Genomic DNA, 25,884 nt, shown 5'->3' with positions numbered 1-25,884 from the left:
ATTTTTTTTTTGGTTTGGACTGTACTTTGGGGGTTACAGCACCCTTTAACGGTCAAGCCAGCCGGCCCTTTACTTATGACACAGGCGCACGCTTGGCACTACTTTGTTGATGCACGTGCGGCTACTGCGCACACAATTCACAAACACACAAAAAATATTATTTTTTTAGCACTTGGGGGGAGCACCCCTGATGGACAGAGCACCCCCTGGACAACACTACAGCACCCCTTTAGGACTGGGACACTGCACAGGACTTTGGAGTGGACACAGCCCCTATGGAGAACTGACTGCACAACACAGTCCAGCCAGCCCCTATGGACTTTGAAGTAGTGGACAACAGCAGCACAGCACAGCACAACACTACTCTGCACTACACTACACAGCCCAGCCAGCCCTAACTCCCACCCTCCCTCTTCACTGTCCACAGCCGAGTGAGAAAATGGCGCCGACGCGGGTACCTTATATAGGTTCCAAAACCCGCGAGACTCGGAAGGCGGGATGATGACGTTTTGCCTCGATTTCAGATCCGAGTCAGGCGGGAAAAGTCGAGCCTGACTCGGATCTGCCTCGGATCGGGGGAGCTCGGGGGGGTTCGGATTTCAGAAATACGAACCCGCTCACCCCTAGTAACAATACATAAATGGTGTAAATCCCTCGTTACATCCTATATCTAAGCAGCTGTGATTAGTAACAATACATAAATAGTGTAAATCCCTCGTGCCATCCTATATCTAAGCAGCTGTGATTAGTAACTATACATAAATGGTGTAAATACCTTGTGCCATCCTATATCTAATGCTGGCCATACACGCTGCAATTATCGGGACGATCCGTCCGATATCGGCGGATCGCCGCAATAATTGTAGCGTGGGGGGGGCGACCGAGGGTTAAATATTGCTCGGTCGGGCATGCTGGATTGTCCAGCATACCCGTCCGATGCAATATTTACCCGGTAACTGTCGGCCGCATCGGGCAGTGTATGCCCAGCGCGGCCGACAGACAGACATTTCCTGTGTTCCTTCCTACGGAAGGAACAGGGAAATGTCTCCTCCCCCGGGGGCGGAGCGCAGATGTCGGGCTATACACTGTGAGATTTCTCTCACAGTGTATGCCGCGGACATCTGCGGCTGGCAGCCGGCCAGATAAAATGTCTGTCGGTCTGACAGACATTTTATCTTGCCGTGTATGCCCAGCATAAGCAGCTGTGATTAGTAACAATACATAAATGGTGTAAATCCCTCGTGCCATCCCATATCTAAGCAGCTGTGATTAGTAACAATACATAAATGGTGTAAATCCCTCGTGCCAACCCATATCTAAGCAGCTGTGATTAGTAACAATACATAAATGGTGTAAATCCCTCGTGCCATCCTATATCTAAGCAGCTGTGATTAGTAACAATACATAAATAGTGTAAATCCCTCGTGCCATCCTATGTCTAAGCAGCTGTGATTAGCAACAATACATAAATAGTGTAAATCCCTCGTGCCATCCTATGTCTAAGCAGCTGTGATTAGTAACAATACATAAATGGTGTAAATCCCTCGTGCCATCCTATATCTAAGCAGCTGTGATTAGTAACAATACATAAATAGTGTAAATCCCTCGTGCCATCCTATGTCTAAGCAGATGTGATTAGTAACAATACATAAATGTTGTAAATCCCTTGTGCCATCCTATATCTAAGCATCTATGATTAGTAACAATACATAAATGGTGTAAATCCCTCGTGCCATCCTATATCTAAGCATCTGTGATTAGTAACAATACATAAATAGTGTAAATCCCTCGTGCCATCCTATATCTAAGCAGCTGTGATTAGTAACTATACATAAATAGTGTAAATCCCTCGTACCATCCTATATCTAAGCAGCTGTGATTAGTAACAATACATAAATGGTGTAAATCCCTCGTACCATCCTATATCTAAGCAGCTGTGATTAGTAACAATACATAAATGGTGTAAATCCCTTGTGCCATCCTATATCTAAGCATCTATGATTAGTAACAATACATAAATGGTGTAAATCCCTTGTGCCATCCTATATCTAAGCAGCTGTGATTAGTAACAATACATAAAAAGTGTAAATCCCTCGTGCCATCCTATATCTAAGCAGCTGTGATTAGTAACAATACATAAAAAGTGTAAATCCCTCGTGCCATCCTATATCTAAGCAGCTGTGATTAGTAACATCACATAAATAGTGTAAATCCCTCGTGCCATCCTATATCTAAGCAGCTGTGATTAGTAACAATACATAAATGGTGTAAATCCCTCGTGCCATCCTATATCTAAGCAGCTGTGATTAGTAACAATACATAAATGGTGTAAATCCCTCGTGCCATCCTATATCTAAGCAGCTGTGATTAGTAACAATACATAAATGGTGTAAATCCCTTGTGCCATCCTATATCTAAGCATCTATGATTAGTAACAATACATAAATGGTGTAAATCCCTCGTGCCATCCTATATCTAAGCAGCTGTGATTAGTAACAATACATAAATGGTGTAAATCCCTTGTGCCATCCTATATCTAAGCAGCTGTGATTAGTAACAATACATAAATGGTATAAATCCCTCGTGCCATCCCATATCTAAGCAGCTGTGATTAGTAACAATACATAAATGGTATAAATCCCTCGTGCCATCCTATATCTAAGCAGCTGTGATTAGTAACAATACATAAATGGTGTAAATCCCTCGTGCCATCCTATATCTAAGCAGCTGTGATTAGTAACAATACATAAATAGTGTAAATCCCTCGTGCCATCCTATATCTAAGCAGCTGTGATTAGTAACATCACATAAATGGTGTAAATCCCTCGTTCCATCCTATATCTAAGCAGCTGTGATTAGTAACAATACATAAATGGTGTAAATCCCTCGTGCCATCCTATATCTAAGCAGCTGTGATTAGTAACAATACATAAATGGTGTAAATCCCTTGTGCCATCCCATATCTAAGCAGCTGTGATTAGTAACAATACATAAATGGTGTAAATCCCTTGTGCCATCCTATATCTAAGCATCTATGATTAGTAACTATACATAAATAGTGTAAATCCCTCGTGCCATCCTATATCTAAGCAGCTGTTATTAGTAACAATACATAAATGCTGTGAATCTCTTGTGCCATCCTATATCTAAGCAGCTGTGATTAGTAACAATACATAAATGGTATAAATCCCTCGTGCCATCCTATATCTAAGCAGCTGTGATTAGTAACAATACATAAATAGTGTAAATCCCTCGTGCCATCCTATATCTAAGCAGCTGTGATTAGTAACAATACATAAATGGTGTAAATCCCTTGTGCCATCCTATATCTAAGCAGCTGTGATTAGTAACAATACATAAATGGTGTAAATCCCTCGTGCCATCCTATATCTAAGCAGCTGTGATTAGTAACTACATAAATAGTGTAAATCCCTCGTGCCATCCTATATCTAAGCAGCTGTGATTAGTAACAATACATAAATGGTGTAAATCCCTCGTGCCATCCTATATCTAAGCAGCTGTGATTAGTAACAATACATAAATGGTGTAAATCCCTCGTGCCATCCTATATCTAAGCAGCTGTGATTAGTAACAATACATAAATGGTGTAAATCCCTCGTTCCATCCTATGTCTAAGCAGCTGTGATTAGTAACAATACATAAATAGTGTAAATCCCTCGTGCCTTCCTATATCTAAGCCGCTGTGATTAGTAACAATACATAAATGGTGTAAATCCCTCGTGCCATCCTATATCTAAGCAGCTGTGATTAGTAACAATACATAAATGGTATAAATCCCTCGTGCCATCCTATATCTAAGCAGCTGTGATTAGTAACAATACATAAATGGTGTAAATCCCTCGTGCCATTCCATATCTAAGCAGCTGTGATTAGTAACAATACATAAATGGTGTAAATCCCTCGTGCCATCCTATATCTAAGCAGCTGTGATTAGTAACAATACCTAAATAGTGTAAATCCCTCGTGCCATTCCATATCTAAGCAGCTGTGAGTAGTAACAATACATAAATGGTGTAAATCCCTCGTGCCATCCTATATCTAAGCAGCTGTGATTAGTAACAATACATAAATGGTGTAAATCCCTTGTGCCATCCTATATCTAAGCAGCTGTGATTAGTAACAATGCATAAATGGTGTAAATCCCTTGTGCCATCCCATATCTAAGCAGCTGTGATTAGTAACAATACATAAATGGTGTAAATCCCTCGTGCCATCCTATATCTAAGCAGCTGTGATTAGTAACAATACATAAATGGTGTAAATCCCTCGTTCCATCCTATGTCTAAGCAGCTGTGATTAGTAACAATACATAAATAGTGTAAATCCCTCGTGCCTTCCTATATCTAAGCCGCTGTGATTAGTAACAATACATAAATGGTGTAAATCCCTCGTGCCATCCTATATCTAAGCAGCTGTGATTAGTAACAATACATAAATAGTGTAAATCCCTCGTGCCATCTTATATCTAAGCAGCTGTGATTAGTAACAATACATAAATGGTATAAATCCCTCGTGCCATCCTATAACTAAGCAGCTGTGATTAGTAACAATACATAAATAGTGTAAATCCCTCGTGCCATCCTATATCTAAGCAGCTGTGATTAGTAACAATACATAAATGGTATAAATCCCTCGTACCATCCTATATCTAAGCAGCTGTGATTAGTAACAATACATAAATGGTGTAAATCCCTCGTGCCATCCCATATCTAAGCAGCTGTGATTAGTAACTACATAAATGGTGTAAATCCCTCGTGCCATCCTATAACTAAGCAGCTGTGATTAGTAACAATACATAAATGGTGTAAATCCCTTGTGCCATCCTATATCTAAGCAGCTGTGATTAGTAACAATACATAAATGGTGTAAATCCCTTGTGCCATCCTATATCTAAGCAGCTGTGATTAGTAGCAATACATAAATGGTGTAAATCCCTCGTGCCATCCTATATCTAAGCAGCTGTGATTAGTAACAATACATAAATGGTGTAAATCCCTTGTGCCATCCCATATCTAAGCAGCTGTGATTAGTAACAATACACAAATGGTATAAATCCCTCGTGCCATCCCATATCTAAGCAACTGTGATTAGTAACAATACATAAATGGTGTAAATCCCTCGTGCCATCCTATATCTAAGCAGCTGTGATTAGTAACAATACATAAATGGTGTAAATCCCTCGTGCCATCCTATATCTAAGCAGCTGTGATTAGTAACAATACATAAATGGTGTAAATCCCTCGTGCCATCCCATATCTAAGCAGCTGTGATTAGTAACAATACATAAATGGTATAAATCCCTCGTGCCGTCCCATATCTAAGCAACTGTGATTAGTAACAATACATAAATAGTGTAAATCCCTCGTGCCGTCCTATATCTAAGCAGCTGTGATTAGTAACAATACATAAATGGTGTAAATCCCTCGTGCCATCCTATATCTAAGCAGCTGTGATTAGTAACAATACATAAATGGTGTAAATCCCTCGTGCCATCCTATATCTAAGCAGCTGTGATTAGTAGCAATACATAAATGGTGTAAATCCCTCGTGCCATCCTATATCTAAGCAGCTGTGATTAGTAACAATACATAAATAGTGTAAATCCCTCGTGCCATCCTATATCTAAGCAGCTGTGATTAGTAACATCACATAAATGGTATAAATCCCTCGTGCCATCCTATATCTAAGCAGCTGTGATTAGTAACAATACATAAATAGTGTAAATCCCTCGTGCCATCCTATATCTAAGCAGCTGTGATTAGTAACAATACATAAATGGTGTAAATCCCTTGTGCCATCCTATATCTAAGCAGCTGTGATTAGTAACAATACATAAATGGTGTAAATCCCTCGAGCCATCCTATATCTAAGCAGCTGTGATTAGTAACTACATAAATGGTGTAAATCCCTCGTGCCATCCTATATCTAAGCAGCTGTGATTGGTAACAATACATAAATGGTGTAAATCCCTCGTTCCATCCTATGTCTAAGCAGCTGTGATTAGTAACAATACATAAATAGTGTAAATCCCTCGTGCCATCCTATATCTAAGCAGCTGTGATTAGTAACAATACATAAATGGTGTAAATCCCTTGTGCCATCCTATATCTAAGCAGCTGTGATTAGTAACAATACATAAAAAGTGTAAATCCCTCGTGCCTTCCTATATCTAAGCCGCTGTGATTAGTAACAATACATAAAAAGTGTAAATCCCACGTGCCATCCTATATCTAAGCAGCTGTGATTAGTAACAATACATAAATGGTATAAATCCCTCGTGCCATCCTATATCTAAGCAGCTGTGATTAGTAACAATACATAAATAGTGTTAGTCCCTCGTGCCATCCTATATCTAAGCAGCTGTGATTAGTAACAATACATAAATGGTGTAAATCCCTTGTGCCATTCCATATCTAAGCAGCTGTGATTAGTAACAATACATAAATGGTGTAAATCCCTCGTGCCATCCTATATCTAAGCAGCTGTGATTAGTAACAATACATAAATGGTGTAAATCCCTTGTGCCATCCTATATCTAAGCAGCTGTGATTAGTAACAATACATAAATGGTGTAAATCCCTTGTGCCATCCTATATCTAAGCAGCTGTGATTAGTAACAATACATAAATGGTGTAAATCCCTTGTGCCATTCCATATCTAAGCAGCTGTGATTAGTAACTATACATAAATAGTGTAAATCCCTTGTGCCATCCCATATCTAAGCAGCTGTGATTAGTAACAATACATAAATGGTGTAAATCCCTTGTGCCATCCTATATCTAAGCAGCTGTGATTAGTAACAATACGTAAATGGTGTAAATCCCTCGTGCCATCCTATATCTAAGCAGCTGTGATTAGTAACAATACATAAATAGTGTAAATCCCTCGTGCCATCCTATATCTAAGCAGCTGTGATTAGTAACAATACATAAATGGTGTAAATCCCTTGTGCCATTCCATATCTAAGCAGCTGTGATTAGTAACAATACATAAATGGTGTAAATCCCTCGTGCCTTCCTATATCTAAGCCGCTGTGATTAGTAACAATACATAAATGGTGTAAATCCCTCGTGCCATCCTATAACTAAGCAGCTGTGATTAGTAACAATACATAAAAAGTGTAAATCCCACGTGCCATCCTATATCTAAGCAGCTGTGATTAATAACAATATATAAATGGTATAAATCCCTCGTGCCATCCTATATCTAAGCAGCTTTGATTAGTAACAATACATAAATAGTGTAAATCCCTTGTGCCATCCTATATCTAAGCAGCTGTGATTAGTAACAATACATAAATGGTGTAAATCCCTCGTTCCATCCTATATCTAAGCAGCTGTGATTAGTAACAATACATAAATGGTGTAAATCCCTCGTGCCATCCTATATCTAAGCAGCTGTGATTAGTAACAATACATAAATGGTGTAAATCCCTTGTGCCATCCTATATCTAAGCATCTGTGATTAGTAACAATATATAAATGGTGAATATCCCTCGTGCCATCCTATATCTAAGCAGCTGTGATTAATAAATATACATAAATGGTGTAAATCCCTCGTGCCGTCCTATATCTAAGCAGCTGTGATTAGTAACAATACATAAATGGTGTAAATCCCTCGTGCCGTCCTATATCTAAGCAGCTGTGATTAGTAACAATACATAAATGGTATAAATCCCTCGTGCCATCCTATATCTAAGCATCTGTGATTAGTAACAATACATAAATAGTGTAAATCCCTCGTGCCATCCTATATCTAAGCAGCTGTGATTAGTAACAATACATAAATAGTGTAAATCCCTCGTGCCATCCTATATCTAAGCAGCTGTGATTAGTAACAATACATAAATAGTGTAAATCCCTCGTGCCATCGTATATCTAAGCAGCTGTGATTAGTAACAATACATAAATGGTGTAAATCCCTCGTGCCATCCTATATCTAAGCAGCTGTGATTAGTAGCAATACATAAATGGTGTAAATCCCTTGTGCCATTCCATATCTAAGCAGCTGTGATTAGTAGCAATACATAAATGGTGTAAATCCCTCGTGCCATCCTATATCTAAGCAGCTGTAATTAGTAACAATACATAAATAGTGTAAATCCCTCGTGCCATCCTATATCTAAGCAGCTGTGATTAGTAACAATAGATAAATGGTGTAAATCCCTCGTGCCATCCTATATCTAAGCAGCTGTGATTAGTAACAATACATAAATAGTGTAAATCCCTCGTGCCATCCTATATCTAAGCAGCTGTGATTAGTAACAATGTATAAATGCTGTGAATCCCTTGTGCCATCCTATATCTAAGCAGCTGATTAGTAACAATACATAAATAGTGTAAATCCCTCGTGCCATCCTATATCTAAGCATCTGTGATTAGTAACTATACATAAATAGTGTTAATCCCTCGTGCCATCCTATATCTAAGCAGCTGTGATTAGTAACAATACATAAATGGTGTAAATCCCTCGTGCCATCCTATATCTAAGCAGCTGTGATTAGTAACAATACATAAATAGTGTAAATCCCTCGTGCCATCCTATATCTAAGCTGCTGTGATTAGTAACATCACATAAATGGTGTAAATCCCTCGTGCCATCCTATATCTAAGCAGCTGTGATTAGGCACCGCACCCGACCCTGGGACTTAGGTTTAGGCAGCGGGGAAGGGGGTGGTTTGGGTTAGGCACTTGGGGGGGAGGTTAGGGTTAGGGGGTTAGGTTAGGTTAGAGAATACATACCTATCCACGATCGGTATTTTCAGCAATGTCGGGCTACTGCGGCCGGCGGTATTTCATACCGATTCCATCTAAAATGGGTGCAGGGTGTGCGGGGCACACGTGCCCCTGGGTCCGGTGCTGTAAAAACGGCTGGAAAATGGCCACTGCGACCATTTTCCTGGTGACCTGCGCATACTCTATAGCAGGGGTGGGGAACCTTTATTCTGCCAAGGGCCATTTTGATATATATAACTTTATTCGCGGGCCCGATGCAGGCCTCGCCCCCTCAATGTGACAACACACGGGGGCGGGGCCACATTCGCCAGTGATTACAGCAATGCCCGGAGCATCCTGAGGATACTCGGGGGACCTGTAAGGGCAGCCGTGTGATCATCTAAGGACGCTCCAGGCATCACTGCTGCATAGATTCTGGCTGCAGTGTGCCATTCTGGGCACCCTGCTAGCCAGATGAGGCTAACGGACCAAACCACCGAGGGCCAGGCCAAATGATTCCACGGGCCTTATAAGGCCCCCGGGCAGGAGTTGCCCCATCCCTGCTCTATAGACTCTATAGGTCGAAGGTGGCCCAGTGCGCATGCGCGAGACCCTAATAGCGACGGGAAATCCGTCACTCCGGGTCTCGTACCAAAGGGGGCGTGCTGTCGATGTTGAGTGACAGCACGCCCCCTGTGGTGGCGGGTCGGGGGAGTGGCAGCCCAAGCGGAGGCGTTCCCATGTGAACGCCTCCGTTTGGGTGCGGCCCCACTGACATCACGAGTGATGTCAGTGGGAGAGATTTAGGCTCTGTTGGAGCCGAAATCTCTCTGGGGCTTGCGGCCACGAGACCCTACCACAAGGGTCTCGTCGCAAGCCCGATGGTCACGATGGTCTTGACCATCGCGACCATCTTCCTGGCCGCTCGCTATAGCTGTGGGTGGTCACCCACAGCTATACGAGCGGCCAGGAGGCCGTTCTAAAAAAAAAAATAGCCCGGCCCTGATTCAGAGCGAGCGCTCTGTCAGAGCGTCCTGCTCTGAATCAGGGCCTCTGGGCGCACTCTAGTGCCCAGAGTCTATAACTCTGGCGCTGGCCGCGCACAGCTCAGTGCGCTGCCGGCCGCCCGACAGAGAGGAGGGGGCCCATGTCGGAGACTGCACACAGGCCCCCTCCTCTCTAGAAACGCCCCTGAATTAGTGTCAGACATAGATCTGTACATATTCTGCAGGTTAGATCTGTACATTTTACATTATAATATGGAAGGTGCTGGACCATTCCACCGTATGTGCTGTACAGTATGTATTTAATATTCTCTTATGTAATAAGACGTATTGGTGAGGAGTTGTGGAAAAACATATACGCAGTCTATATACTCTAGAGATGAGCGGCGCAGTTCTAATCCGTTACATTCGGATCTGAAAACTGGCATCTTATTGGCTATCTGGCTTTCATGTGCTTTGGATAGCCAATAAGATAAATCCAAACTTGCGCTTATATAACAAAAAGAACTGCGTAGAACCGCTCTGCCCCTGCGAGTAGAAATCCTCTGTACTGTGAGACCTAGTGCAGCTTTCTGTACATTGGAAATACCTGACATCTGTTTTTACCTCACCAGGTTCTATCGGTGAATTTACCTGCAGAGCGGGGTCATATTGTGCATCGCGGACAGGAATACCACCGCTTTGTCCTGGCGGATACGTCTGTCCCGAGGGATCGGCTACCTATAACACCAGTACACAGCTGTGAGTGTGATAGTGTCATACAGAGCTATGTAGGGGCAGAGTTATTGTAATATACAGTAAAAGTAGAATCATTGGGCAAAGGACGTGCCTGTATAAATGATCTCATTCACAGTGCCGGTATATAGTACTGACACATCAATGAAGAGTCTAGTCCAGGAGTAGGTTTCCTGTGGCACTCCATCTGCTATGGAACTACATGTCCCAGCAAGCCCTGCCACAGTAATGTCATGCCCTAACAGCAAACCTGTGGCAGGCCATTCTGTGATTTGTAGTTCTACAACAACTGGAGTGCTACCTTTGGTCTAGTCCATAACTTGTATTCATCAAATGGATATACTATACCCAGCATTCCTTTTTAGCTAGCTGTACCCTAAGCACACTAAAGACTATGATGATATGGGATTTTACTAAAATAATGACTTGGGATCATTCTTACTCTCCCTGTTCCCCAAAATACGGGAGCATTTTCGTGCCCTTGTAAAGGCAGTCCTCATATTTATCACCCTATATTGGGAGCCAATCCGATTGGTCTTTAGACAGACCCTGGCGCTACGTACACACTACGCAACGATCGGAGAGATACAGCCATGTCGGGCAGAGACTGGCATAGTGTGTACCCAGCTTTAGGGACCCTGGCTGCTAGTTCCCAGTAGTCTATATTCTTTTATTGTCTTATGTACAGTTTAGTGTCTGATGGTTCTGAGCCGGGCACCACTATATAATATATAATAATAACAATATTCAGTATATATGCTCTCTGATGCATCTATTCCCCCTGTATATATGCTGTCTGATGAATCTATTGCCCCTGTATATATGCTCTCTGATGCATCTATTGCCCCTGTATATATGCTCTCTGAATAATCTATTGCCCCTGTATATATGCTCTCTGATGAATCTATTGCCCCTGTATATATTCTCTCTGATGAATCTATTGCCCCTGTATATATGCTCTCTGAATAATCTATTGCCCCTGTATATATGCTCTCTGATGAATCTATTGCCCCTGTATATATGCTCTCTGATGAATCTATTGCCCCTGTATATATGCTCTCTGATGAATCTATTGCCCCTGTATATATGCTCTCTGATGAATCTATTGCCCCTGTATATATGCTGTCTGATGAATCTATTGCCCCTGTATATATGCTCTCTGATGAATCTATTGCCCCTGTATATATGCTCTCTGATGAATCTATTGCCCCTGTATATATGCTCTCTGATGAATCTATTGCCCCTGTATATATGCTCTCTGAATAATCTATTGCCCCTGTATATATGCTCTCTGATGAATCTATTGCCCCTGTATATATGCTCTCTGATGAATCTATTGCCCCTGTATATATGCTCTCTGATGAATCTATTGCCCCTGTATATATGCTCTCTGATGAATCTATTGCCCCTGTATATATGCTCTCTGATGAATCTATTGCCCCTGTATATATGCTCTCTGATGAATCTATTGCCCCTGTATATATGCTCTCTGATGAATCTATTGCCCCTGTATATATGCTCTCTGAATAATCTATTGCCTCTGTATATATGCTCTCTGATGAATCTATTGCCCCTGTATATATGCTCTCTGATGAATCTATTGCCCCTGTATATATGCTCTCTGATGAATCTATTGCCCCTGTATATATGCTCTCTGATGAATCTATTGCCCCTGTATATATGCTCTCTGATGAATCTATTGCCCCTGTATATATGCTCTCTGATGAATCTATTGCCCCTGTATATATGCTCTCTGATGAATCTATTGCCCCTGTATATATGCTCTCTGATGAATCTATTGCCCCTGTATATATGCTCTCTGATGAATCTATTGCCCCTGTATATATGCTCTCTGATGAATCTATTGCCCCTGCCTAGCAGGGTATGTATTTGCACCCACCACTAGACCAGTTACACGTGTTTGTCTCTCTGTGTGTAGCTGCACTCTCCCCTATTACTGCCCCCCTGGCAGCGCATACGTGATGCCATGTCCAGGAGGCAGTGCAGCCGTTCCAGTAGCCGCACTGCGGGATTCGGGAGAGACATCCTGTAGAAAATGTGAGGCTGGGACATACCGGGGCGTCAGCGCTGCAGATGTCGCTTGCCAGCCTTGCCCAGCCGGGTACAGCTGCCCCGCAGGTAAGTGTAACCGCTGTCTGAGAGGTCTGATCTGTATTTTTATATGACATGTCTGTAAAAGTGATTAAAAACACACACACATGAACCATATTATATGGCTATAGGCATGCCTACCTATATATGCCACCCCCGAGCTGCCTAATTCATCGCATGTTTGCCAGATGGAGCAAAAGATCCATTTGCAAACAGGCATATTTAGGCATATGACACACAGGTCTGCATAGCGCCCTCACTGGGCTACGCCAGCGCGAGAACACCCCGTTATACATGCCCAGTTCCTCCGGGAGATGCCAATGAATTGCGTATGACTCTCATCGCCTGTGCGTTGGAATGCTTGGTTCTGGTGCTGCGCAGTGAGAAAACCTGCACGACGTGCCCGGTAAATGATGGATCTCCAGCAATCACCGTCGGTTCTGCTCATCACTCAGTATTAGGGGAGATCTGGCGCCGTGGCTTTGTTACGGAGTGCAGTGTAGCTGACCGGCCAAGGTCGCAGTTGTGTGGTCTTGGTTGCGCGCAGGTCCGCTCTGCGGGCAGGACAGATTTTTAGCCACCGTGCATGTGTTTGATTCTGCATGCACAACTTTGAGCCACTACGGGCATCAGGGTGGGTATAACCGGGTGGTGACTGTTCACACATAGGGTAAGGGTGTCGCAGGGGGGTAGGCGTGTAGACGGGACTACGGGACATTCACAGTTGTGTATATGTGGCGATCTGGCTGATTTCAGACTGATTTCTTTCACTAATGCCAGGGCTGGTACGAGTCCGCATTGATATCGATGACCAGCGGCGGCTCCTTACCTGCCTGGCCAGGGAGGAGGGGGCACGAAGGAATTGAGCGCATGTGCAGTATCGCAATCCTGCGCATGCACACGAATGAGCAAACTGGCCGGCTTCTAGGGACTGCCGTAATAGCAGGGGGACTTTCTGCACTGACAGTCCCAGGGGGAGAACACACCTCACCCTGGTACTGCCAGTTCGGCTGTGATTAGTAGGGAGCACTTCAAATCTAGGTAGTGCGGGTATGGCTCATTTTACAGCCCCCGGTACAATCTGTTGATGACGGCTACGATCACTAGCAGATGGATGGGGCGTTGCAGCCTCATAGGTACAGCCGTCTCTGGATACAGGCAGATATTCATGTATGCACGGCTAGCACTGTGTAAGGTGTGCGGGATCTGTAGATTTCCATTATATTGCCATGCGGGTAGTCTCTGCCCCCGGGTGGCTGACCGCTGGACTGGAACCAGCTCCTCTATCTATATAAGTGCTGTTGTTATATGTGTTTACATTGAAGAAGGTTTTATGGGGCTGTGGAAAATTCTTTCTAAATATCATAAAGATAGAGGACACTTATGAGGCAGTGTACATAAAGAACTAAGATTACAAGTTGTTCCTTTTATGCAAGTAACAGTGTTTTAGCCTTAGTAATAGAAGCATATAAATGTCAGCAACATAACATAGATAACATACTAACAGTCTGGGAGTATTTTATATATCATTCATCCTGTAGTTACTCTCGGTACCAGCGAAGGCTTGGTCCCTGTATTGTGGGGTCACAGCCTGGGCATTATTAGTGAATAAACCCTAAAATGATAAGTGTGTGCATTATTCCCCCCTCCATTATTCACCCAAAGAAAAGAGAGTGACTAGAATCCAAAGTAGCGCAATAAATGAAATGACCATAGAACCATCAGTGCACTGCGCATACTGTACGTATATATGTGAGATGAGGCCCAAATGCAAGCAGGCTGTGCCACTACTACCTCTGTACCTCCAGTCAGTGCCTAAAGCTCCAGGCCAACACGTTAAAAAAGGCCCATTATAATGGCAGCATGATGATGACCAGTCACCAGCTGGCCACACCGTCGGTCATAAATCATAAGTCTAAAAATTGTATTTCTATTTTTCTCCCAAAATGATGCAATTTTTCAACTGTTTCGTATTTAGAGAGACATTTGGGTTGATAGTGTAGGGCAGGGACGGGGAACCTCAGGCCCGGGGGCCGTATAAAGCCCCCGGAATCATTTGGTCTGGCCCTCTGAACTTTTTTCTGCTAGCCTCATCTGGATAGCAGGGTGTCAAGGATGGCACCCCGCAGCCAGAATCTATACAGCAGTGCCGCCTGGACGCTTCAGACGGTCACACCGCTGCCCTTACAGCTCCCCGGAGCATCCTCAGGGCATTGCTGTAATCACCGGCGATTGTGACCCGGCCCCTGTGTGACATCACATGGAGGGGGCGTAGCCTGCACCGAGCCCGCAAATAATATTATATATCAAAATGGCCCTCGGCAGAAAAAGGTTCCCCACCCCTGGTGTAGGGGGATGTACAGTGCACACCCACATGGCACTGGCCACACCCACACAGCACAGGCCACTCCCACACGGCACTGGTCACACCTCCTCCGCTTCTTCCCACAGGCTTTTCAGCTCCAGGCCCATGTGGCCTTTAGCCCAGCCCCACTTCCGGATCCCATAGCTACTGCACCACCTACTACGTGTTAGTTTCACCACATATTATATTGCTGTCTATGATATTGATCAACTTATAGGGACAAAATTGCAGTTTGACCAATTTCAAAAAGTTTGAAAACCATTGTTAAAAATGTTGCATAAATCGCCAAGTATGCAGAGCCGACAGTTACATGTATGTATGTATGTATGTATGTAATGTTTTCCTCTCTTTATAACAGGTGTAGAGAGCTACCAGTTCTACCCATGCCCGGCCGGCCACTTCTGCCCATCCAGTGCCACAGCACCAGTCCCTTGCCCGCCTGGCACTTATGGAAACATGACCCAGGGAAGAGAGCTAGGAGACTGCCACCTGTGCCCCGCTGGCACCTACAACCACCTGTCTGCTCAGGTGTCATGCTTCCTCTGTGGAAGCTTCTCCTATTCTGAGCCAGGTTTGTACAGTTAAAACGAAATGCAGCATTCCCTAGGGAGAGTGGCTAGTACTTCTACAGTGTTACCCTGCGCCCAACAACTTTCCCCTGTCATTAAAGTTCCCCCACAGTGCCATGAGTGCCAGCGGTATTGCCAATCATCCATAGGACAGATAGGTAGTATGAGAAAGGGTGTCCTTTCTATAGACTGTCCCACAAGTAACTTCTCCTAGTACAAGCAGTCTGGTTCTGTGTGTGTCTCAGAATGTGAAGAAGACATCGTATTGGTTGCTCGGCGTTACAGCACTTGCTTTACAGATTTAACTTTGTTTCTTGATTTTCCTAAATGTCCTCTAATATCACATTATACGCTGGATATATCCATCGGTATATTCTGACAGCTGGGTGTTACCGGATTTAGGGCCTGATTCAGAGCCGGACGCAATTAGCGCTCGCTCGTCCAGAAAATAGGGGTGGCTATTCAAATCAACTGTTCGCTCTTTGCGGTCTGTTCACGCCTCTAGGTCTGAACGAGCAAACCAAACTTGAGGTCGTTTTTTGAAAAAATACGCCCCCTGGCCGCTCGCATCCTACGTCATGTCCGCTATTTATTAGATTAATCGAGTACATCGACCAGGGTATGAACTGCTCGCTATTCTTGGAGTTGGTTTTTCCTACCACAATCTTGCGAGCAGTTCTGACTATAAAATAACCCAGTGACGTGGTCAATGACGCTGCTGTTTAATTATGCACACCCATAAAACGCCCGTTTTGACCTTTAAGCACGCCTGCGTTCGGATCTCCACTCCCCGTTTTCAAGCACCTTCCCCTGTTACCACCCACATACACCTCTTTCTGTCACTCAAATTATCAGGCATTCGCTATTTTGCGAGCACATGAATTTCGACCGCACTGACTGGTTCGCGCATGCGTATAACGATACGTACACATGCGCAGTTGGGCAAACATCGCTCGGAGCGAACGAGCGGCCGCTTACGAGCGGCTCTGAATCAGGCCCTTAGTTCCACATGATCTAAGGCCTTTGTTACGCACCATTGAACTCTGCTGGAACTAGAGATGAGCGGTTCGGATTCCTTGGAATCCCAACCCGCCCAAACATCAGAAATCAGAGTCAATCAGAGTGGCTGCTCGGGTCCTCCCACCTGACTCGGATTCCACTTCGAGGCAAAACATCATCCTCACGGTGTCGGATTCTCAACGGTTTTGGATTCCATATAAGGCGCCGCGGACGGGACTCGGCGCCATTTCTTTGTCAGGTGCTCTATTGTATGCTGCGCTTTACTCTGCTGTGTGGGCTGTGCTGCGTCCAGACTCACAAGTGGCTATGCTGCTCAGAGAATGTGTATAGGGGTTGCAGGCTGTGCCTTACTCTGCTGAATAGGCTGTGCTGTGTCCAGACTCACAAATGGCTGTGCTGCTTAGTCAATGTTCATAGGGGGTGCACGCTGCTGTATGCTGTGCTGTACTCTGCTGTCTATAGGCTGTGCCCATCCGTATAGGCATTCACGTGCATATATGAGGCCTGTGACACCACGCAGTTTGAATAGAGCTGCGACATCAAAAAAATAAGTTAAATAATTGTATTGTTTGTACTGTTTGTTGTGCTCTGTTCAAGTGCATATATAAGCCCTGTGGCTCCAGTCCACGCAGGAATAGAGCTGCAACATAAAAAAAATAAATGAAATAATTGTACAATTTGGTGCGTTTTACCCTAGTGTGCTTTGTTCATGTGCATATATAAGCCCTGTGACTCCACGCAGTGTAAGCCATGTACATGTTTGAAGTTTAACTGCCACATGTTTGACTTGCTCCTCATGTTGTATATATATATCAAGTGTTACAGGGACTGCAGGCTAGATGCAGCTGTGCTGTATATTGTGTGTATAGTAAATGTATAATCACCTATTAGTGCATATATCAGGTGTTACAGTGACTGGAGGCTAGATGCAGCTGTGCTGTATATTGTGTGTATAGTAAATGTATAATCACCTATTAGTGCATATATCAGGCATTACACTGACTGCAGGCTAGATGCAGCTGTGCTGTATATTGTGTGTATAGTAAATGTATAATCACCTATTAGTGCATATATCAGGCGTTACAGTGACTGGAGGCTAGATGCAGCTGTGCTGTATATTGTGTGTATAGTAAATGTATAATCACCTATTAGTGCATATGTCAGGCATTACACTGACTGCAGGCTAGATGCAGCTGTGCTGTATATTGTGTGTATAGTAAATGTATAATCACCTATTAGTGCATATATCAGGTGTTACAGTGACTGCAGGCTAGATGCAGCTGTGCTGTATATTGTGTGTATAGTAAATGTATAATCACCTATTAGTGCATATATCAGGCATTACACTGACTGCAGGCTAGATGCAGCTGCGCTGTATATTGTGTGTATAGTAAATGTATAATCACCTATTAGTGCATATATCAGGTGTTACAGTGACTGCAGGCTAGATGCAGCTGTGCTGTATATTGTGTGTATAGTAAATGTATAATCACCTATTAGTGCATTTATCAGGCATTACAGTGACTGCAGGCTAGATGCAGCTGTGCTGTATATTGTGTGTACAGTAAATGTATAATCACCTATTAGTGTATATATCAGGTGTTACAGTGACTGCAGGCTAGATGCAGCTGTGCTGTATATTGTGTGTATAGTAAATGTATAATCACCTATTAGTGCATATATCAGGTGTTACAGTGACTGCAGGCTAGATGCAGTTGCGCTGTATAGTGTGTGTATAGTAAATGTATAATCACCTATAAGTGCATATATCAGGCATTACACTGACTGCAGGCTAGATGCAGCTGTGCTGTATATTGTGTGTATAGTAAATGTATAATCACCTATTAGTGCATATATCCGGTGTTACAGTGACTGCAGGCTAGATGCAGCTGTGCTGTATATTGTGTGTATAGTAAATGTATAATCACCTATTAGTGCATATATCAGGCATTACACTGACTGCAGGCTAGATGCAGCTGTGCTGTATATTGTGTGTATACTATAGTAAATGTATAATCACCTATTAGTGCATATATCAGGTGTTACAGTGACTGCAGGCTAGATGCAGCTGTGCTGTATATTGTGTGTATAGTAAATGTATAATCACCTATTAGTGTATATATCAGGTGTTACAGTGACTGCAGGCTAGATGCAGCTGCGCTGTATATTGTGTGTATAGTAAATGTATAATCACCTATTAGTGCATATATCAGGTGTTACAGTGACTGCAGGCTAGATGCAGCTGTGCTGTATATTGTGTGTATAGTAAATGTATAATCACCTATTAGTGCATATATCAGGCGTTACAGTGACTGGAGGCTAGATGCAGCTGTGCTGTATATTGTGTGTATAGTAAATGTATAATCATCTATTAGTGCATATATCAGGCATTACAGTGACTGCAGGCTAGATGCAGCTGTGCTGTATATTGTGTGTACAGTAAATGTATAATCACCTATTAGTGCATATATCAGGTGTTACAGTGACTGCAGGCTAGATGCAGCTGTGCTGTATATTGTGTGTGTATAGTAAATGTATAATCACCTATTAGTGCATATATCAGGTGTTACAGTGACTGCAGGCTAGATGCAGCTGTGCTGTATATTGTGTGTATAGTAAATGTATAATCACCTATTAGTGCATATATCAGGTGTTACAGTGACTGCAGGCTAGATGCAGTTGCGCTGTATAGTGTGTGTATAGTAAATGTATAATCACCTATAAGTGCATATATCAGCCATTACAGTGACTGCAGGCTAGATGCAGCTGTGCTGTATATTGTGTGTATAGTAAATGTATAATCACCTATTAGTGCATATATCAGGTGTTACAGTGACTGCAGGCTAGATGCAGCTGTGCTGTATATTGTGTGTACAGTAAATGTATAATCACCTATTAGTGTATATTTCAGGTGTTACAGTGACTGCAGGCTAGATGCAGCTGTGCTGTATATTGTGTGTGTATAGTAAATGTATAATCACCTATTAGTGCATACAGTATATCAGGTGTTACAGTGACTGCAGGCTAGATGCAGCTGTGCTGTATACTGTGTGTATAGTAAATATATAATCGCCTATTAGTGCATATATCAGGCGTTACAGTGACTGCAGGCTAGAGTCAGTTGCGATGTATAGTGTGTGTATAGTAAATGTATAATCACCTATTAGTGCATGTATCTGGTGTTACAGTGACTGCAGGCTAGATGCAGCTGTGCTGTATATTGTGTGTATAGTAAATGTATAATCATCTATTAGTGCATGGCTTGACAAATTTTTCTAAAACATAGGAGCCAGGATGAAAGTGTAGGAGCCAGACCTCCCCTTCCCCTAGGGTAGCATTACTGAGCACCTACGCCCCAGGCAACCAACCCCCATGGCCACACCACTAACGGGGTACCCCAGGTAAACCACCCTCCCACAGCCACATTATTGAGTAGCTAACCCACCTCTCCAGGCAACCAACCCCCAGAAAGACCACCCCTCCACAGCCAAAAAACCCCGGTCAAGCAAAGCCACTGCCTGCAGGAGGCAAACTAGAGAGTGGTGGTCCCAGATGCAAGAATATGCTTTGGGCACCCCTATGCAGTGCCCCCAGTAGTGGTCCCCCCTATGCAGTGCCCCCAGTAGTGGCCCCCCTATGCAGTGCCCCCAGTAGTAGTCCCCCCTCTGCAGTGCCGCCAGTAGTAGTCCCCCCTCTGCAGTGCTGCCAGTAGTAGTCCCCCCTCTGCAGTGACCCCACAATGCATTGTCCTTAGTAGCACCCCCCTATACATTGTCCTAGTAACACCCCCCTTATACAGTGCCCCCAGTAGCGGCCACCCCCCCTATGCAGTGCCCCCAGTAGCAGCCACACCCACTATGCAGTTCCCCCAGTAGTGGTCCCCCTATGTAGTGCCCCTTTAATCAGTACCCCCAGAAGTGGTCCTCCCTTTTGCATTGCCCCAAGTAGTAGTCCCCCCTTGTAGTGCCCCCAGTAGTGCTCTCCTCCTTGTAGTGCCCCAAGTAGTAGTCCCCCCCTTGTAGTGCCCCCAGTAGTAGTCCCCCCTTGTAGTGCCCCCAGTAGTCCCCTTGTAGTGCCCCCAGTAGTAGTCCCCCCCTTGTTGTGCCCCCAGCAGTAATCTCCCTTGTAGTGCCCAGTAGTGCTTTCCCCCTTGTAGTGCCCCCAGTAGTGCTCTCTCCCTTTTAGTGCCCCCAGTAGTGCTCTCCCCCTTTTAGTGCCCCCAGTAGTGCTCTCCCCTTTGTAGTGTCACACATAATAAAAAAAAAACACTTACCTGAATCCCCGCTCCCGCCGCCGCCATCCGCTCCTTTGTCCGTCCTCCCGGGCCGGGCCGCCCTGCATTATGGGAGAGACGTCATAATGCTGCTGCATCATGGGCGCAGTGGCAGTTATTGAGAATCTAATAGACTCTCATTGGCTGTTACTCAAAACAAACACACAGCTGCCGGCGCCAGCGGCTGTGTGTTTGTCAGTCACTGTATAGCGCTGAGCGAACTCTGTCCGGTCAGCGCTACACGCGCGGTGCAGGCAACTGTGTCACAGAGACACAGACTGCCCACGGCCAGCGGCATGGTGCTGCGGCCCGGGGGTCACATGGCACCCTGCCCCCTGGCCCAGCCTGCCACTGACTACAGGGCCCGGGGGTTGCTGAAAATCTGGTCGCCAGGCAACCAAATCTGGTCGCCATGGCGACCTGGCCCTGGGTTTTGTCGAGCCCTGTATTAGTGCATATATCAGGCATTACAGTGACTGCAGGCTAGATGCAGCTGTGCTGTATAGTGTGTGTATAGTAAATGTATAATCACCTATTAGTGCATATATCAGGCGTTACAGTGACTGCAGGCTAGATGCAGCTGCGCTGTATATTGTGTGTACAGTAAATGTATAATCATCTATTAGTGCATATATCAGGTGTTACAGTGACTGCAAGCTAGATGCAGTTGCGCTGTATATTGTGTGTATAGTACATGTATAATCACCTAGTAGTGCATATATCCGCTGTTACAGTGACTGCAGGCTAGATGCAGTTGCGCTGTATATTGTGTGTATAGTACATGTATAATCACCAAGTGGTGCATATATCCGGTGTTACAGTGACTGCAGGCTAGATGCAGCTGTGCTGTATATTGTGTGTATAGTAAATGTATAATCACCTATTAGTGCATATATCAGGCGTTACAGTGACTGCAGGCTAGATGCAGCTGCGCTGTGTATTGTGTGTACAGTAAATGTATAATCACCTATTAGTGCATATATTAGGCGTTACAGTGACTGCAGGCTAGATGCAGCTGTGCTGTATATTGTGTGTATAGTAAATGTATAATCACCTATTAGTGTTTATCGGGTGTTACAGTGACTGCAGGCTAGATGCAGCTGTGCTGTATATTGTGTGTATAGTAAATGTATAATCACCTATTAGTGTATATCGGGTGTTACAGTGACTGCAGGCTAGATGCAGCTGTGCTGTATATTGTGTGTACAGTAAATGTATAATCACCTATTAGTGCATATATTAGGCGTTACAGTGACTGCAGGCTAGATGCAGCTGTGCTGTATATTGTGTGTATAGTAAATGTATAATCATCTATTAGTGCATATATCAGGCGTTACAGTGACTGCAGGCTAGATGCAGCTGTGCTGTATATTGTGTGTATAGTAAATGTATAATCATCTATTAGTGCATATATCAGGCATTACAGTGACTGCAGGCTAGATGCAGCTATGCTGTATATTGTGTGTATAGTAAATATATAATCACCTATTAGTGCATATATCAGGTGTTACAGTGACTGCAGGCTAGATGCAGTTGCGCTGTATATTGTGTGTATAGTAAATGTATAATCATCTATTAGTGCATATATCAGGCGTTACAGTGACTGCAGGCTAGATGCAGCTGTGCTGTATATTGTGTGTATAGTAAATGTATAATCACCTATTAGTGCATATATCAGGCATTACACTGACTGCAGGCTAGATGCAGCTGTGCTGTATATTGTGTGTATAGTAAATGTATAAACACCTATTAGTGCATATATCCGGTGTTACAGTGACAGCAGGCTAGATGCATCATGCGCTGTATATTGTGTGTATAGTACATGTATAATCACCTATTAGTGCATATATCTGGTGTTACAGTGACTGCAGGCTAGATGCAGCTGTGCTGTACATTGTGTGTATAGTAAATGTATAATCACCTATTAGTGCATATATCAGGCATTACAGTGACTGGAGGCTAGATGCAGCTGTGCTGTATATTGTGTGTATAGTAAATGTATAATCACCTATTAGTGCATATATCAGGTGTTACAGTGACTGCAGGCTAGATGCAGCTGCGCTGTATATTGTGTGTATAGTAAATGTATAATCACCTATTAGTGCATATATCAGGTGTTACAGTGACTGCAGGCTAGATGCAGCTGTGCTGTATATTGTGTGTACAGTAAATGTATAATCACCTATTAGTGTATATATCAGGTGTTACAGTGACTGCAGGCTAGATGCAGCTGTGCTGTATATTGTGTGTATTGTAAATGTATAATCACCTATTAGTGTATATATCAGGTGTTACAGTGACTGCAGGCTAGATGCAGCTGTGCTGTATATTGTGTGTATAGTAAATGTATAATCACCTATTAGTGCATATATCCGGTGTTACAGTGACTGCAGGCTAGATGCAGCTGTGCTGTATATTGTGTGTACAGTAAATGTATAATCACCTATTAGTGTATATATCAGGTGTTACAGTGACTGCAGGCTAGGTGCAGCTGTGCTGTATATTGTGTGTACAGTAAGTGTATAGTCACCAATTAGTGTATATATCCGGTGTTACAGTGACTGCAGGCTAGATGCAGCTGTGCTGTATATTGTGTGTATAGTAAATGTATAATCACCTATTAGTGCATATATCCAGTGTTACAGTGACTGCAGGCTAGATGCAGCTGTGCTGTACATTGTGTGTATAGTAAATGTATAATCACCTATTAGTGCATATATCAGGCATTACAGTGACTGCAGGCTAGATGCAGCTGTGCTGTATATTGTGTGTATTGTACATTTATAATCACCTATTAGTGCATATATCAGGTGTTACAGTGACTGCAGGCTAGATGCAGCTGTGCTGTATATTGTGTGTATAGTAAATGTATAATCACCTATTTGTGTATATATCAGGTGTTACAGTGACTGCTGGGTAGATGCAGCATGCTCTGTATATTGTTTGTATAGTAAATGTATAATCACCTATTTTGCATATATCAGGCGTTACACTGACTGCAGGCTAGATGCAGCTGTGCTGTATATTGTGTGTATAGTAAATGTATAATCACCTATTAGTGCATATATCAGGCGTTACAGTGACTGCAGGCTAGATGCAGCTGTGCTCTACATTGTGTGTATAGTAAATGTATAATCACCTATTAGTGCATATATCAGGCATTACAGTGACTGCAGGCTAGATGCAGCTGTGCTGTATATTGTGTGTATTGTACATTTATAATCACCTATTAGTGCATATATCAGGTGTTACAGTGACTGCAGGCTAGATGCAGCTGTGCTGTATATTGTGTGTATAGTAAATGTATAATCACCTATTTGTGTATATATCAGGTGTTACAGTGACTGCTGGGTAGATGCAGCATGCTCTGTATATTGTTTGTATAGTAAATGTATAATCACCTATTAGTGCATATATCAGGCGTTACAGTGACTGCAGGCTAGATGCAGTTGCGCTGTATATTGTGTGTATAGTAAATATATAATCGCCTATTAGTGCATATATCAGGCGTTACAGTGACTGCAGGTTAGAGTCAGTTGCAATGTATAGTGTGTGTATAGTAAATGTATAATCATCTATTAGTGCATATATCAGGTGTTACAGTGACTGCAGGCGGCTGTGTGTTTGTCAGTCACTGTGTAGCGCTGACCGAACTCTGTCCGGTCAGCACTACACGCGCGGTGCAGGCAACTGTGTCACAGAGACACAGACTGCCCACGGCCAGCGGCATGGTGCTGCGGCCCGGGGGTCACATGGCACCCTGCCCCCCGGCCCAGCCTGCCACTGACTACAGGGCCCGGGGGTTGCTGAAAATCTGGTCGCCAGGCAACCAAATCTGGTCGCCATGGCGACCTGGCCCTGGGTTTTGTCGAGCCCTGTATTAGTGCATATATCAGGCATTACAGTGACTGCAGGCTAGATGCAGCTGTGCTGTATAGTGTGTGTATAGTAAATGTATAATCACCTATTAGTGCATATATCAGGCGTTACAGTGACTGCAGGCTAGATGCAGCTGCGCTGTATATTGTGTGTACAGTAAATGTATAATCACCTATTAGTGCATATATCAGGTGTTACAGTGACTGCAAGCTAGATGCAGTTGCGCTGTATATTGTGTGTATAGTACATGTATAATCACCTAGTAGTGCATATATCCGCTGTTACAGTGACTGCAGGCTAGATGCAGCATGCGCTGTATATTGTGTGTACAGTAAATGTATAATCACCTATTAGTGCATATATCAGGCATTACAGTGACTGCAGGCTAGATGCAGTTGCGCTGTATATTGTGTGTATAGTACATGTATAATCACCTAGTGGTGCATATATCCGGTGTTACAGTGACTGCAGGCTAGATGCAGCTGTGCTTTATATTGTGTGTATAGTAAATGTATAATCACCTATTAGTGCATATATCCGGTGTTACAGTGACTGCAGGCCAGATGCAGCTGTGCTGTATATTGTGTGTATAGTAAATGTATAATCACCTATTAGTGCATATATCAGGCGTTACAGTGACTGCAGGCTAGATGCAGCTGTGCTGTATAGTGTGTGTATAGTAAATGTATAATCACCTATTAGTGCATATATCAGGCGTTACAGTGACTGCAGGCTAGATGCAGTTGCGCTGTATATTGTGTGTATAGTAAATGTATAATCACCTATTAGTGCATATATCCGGTGTTACAGTGACTGCAGGCTAGATGCAGCTGTGCTGTATATTGTGTGTATAGTAAATGTGTAATCACCTATTAGTGCATATATCCGGTGTTACAGTGACTGCAAGCTAGATGCAGCTGTGCTGTATATTGTGTGTATAGTAAATGTATAATCACCTATTAGTGCATATATCAGGCGTTACAGTGACTGCAGGCTAGATGCAGCTGTGCTGTATATTGTGTGTATAGTAAATGTATAATCACCTATTAGTGCATATATCAGGCGTTACAGTGACTGCAGGCTAGATGCAGCTGCGCTGTATATTGTGTGTATAGTAAATGTATAATCACCTATTAGTGCATATATCAGGTGTTACAGTGACTGCAGGCTAGATGCAGCTGTGCTGTATATT

At 43.4% G+C, this 25,884-nt stretch overlaps 1 protein-coding gene across 1 annotated transcript in view; it reads left to right on the top strand.

Moving 5' to 3' along the window:
* The window catches only part of LOC148513469 (uncharacterized), a 466,228-nt gene that overhangs the window by 266,282 nt on the left and 174,062 nt on the right, over nucleotides 1-25,884 (top strand). Inside the window, exons 72-74 of the mRNA XM_088481822.1 lie at nucleotides 10,354-10,480; nucleotides 12,414-12,613; nucleotides 15,310-15,522. Coding sequence (XP_088337948.1) covers nucleotides 10,354-10,480; nucleotides 12,414-12,613; nucleotides 15,310-15,522 — 540 coding nt within the window. The remainder of the gene's footprint in view (nucleotides 1-10,353; nucleotides 10,481-12,413; nucleotides 12,614-15,309; nucleotides 15,523-25,884) is intronic.

Source organism: Taudactylus pleione, unplaced genomic scaffold (genome assembly GCF_031769625.1).
Source record: "Taudactylus pleione unplaced genomic scaffold, aTauple2 ptg000278l, whole genome shotgun sequence".
NCBI classification, from domain to species: domain Eukaryota; kingdom Metazoa; phylum Chordata; class Amphibia; order Anura; family Myobatrachidae; genus Taudactylus; species Taudactylus pleione.
The sequence above is the reverse complement of the archived record's forward strand: the minus strand, read 5'-3'. Positions and strand labels throughout refer to the sequence as shown.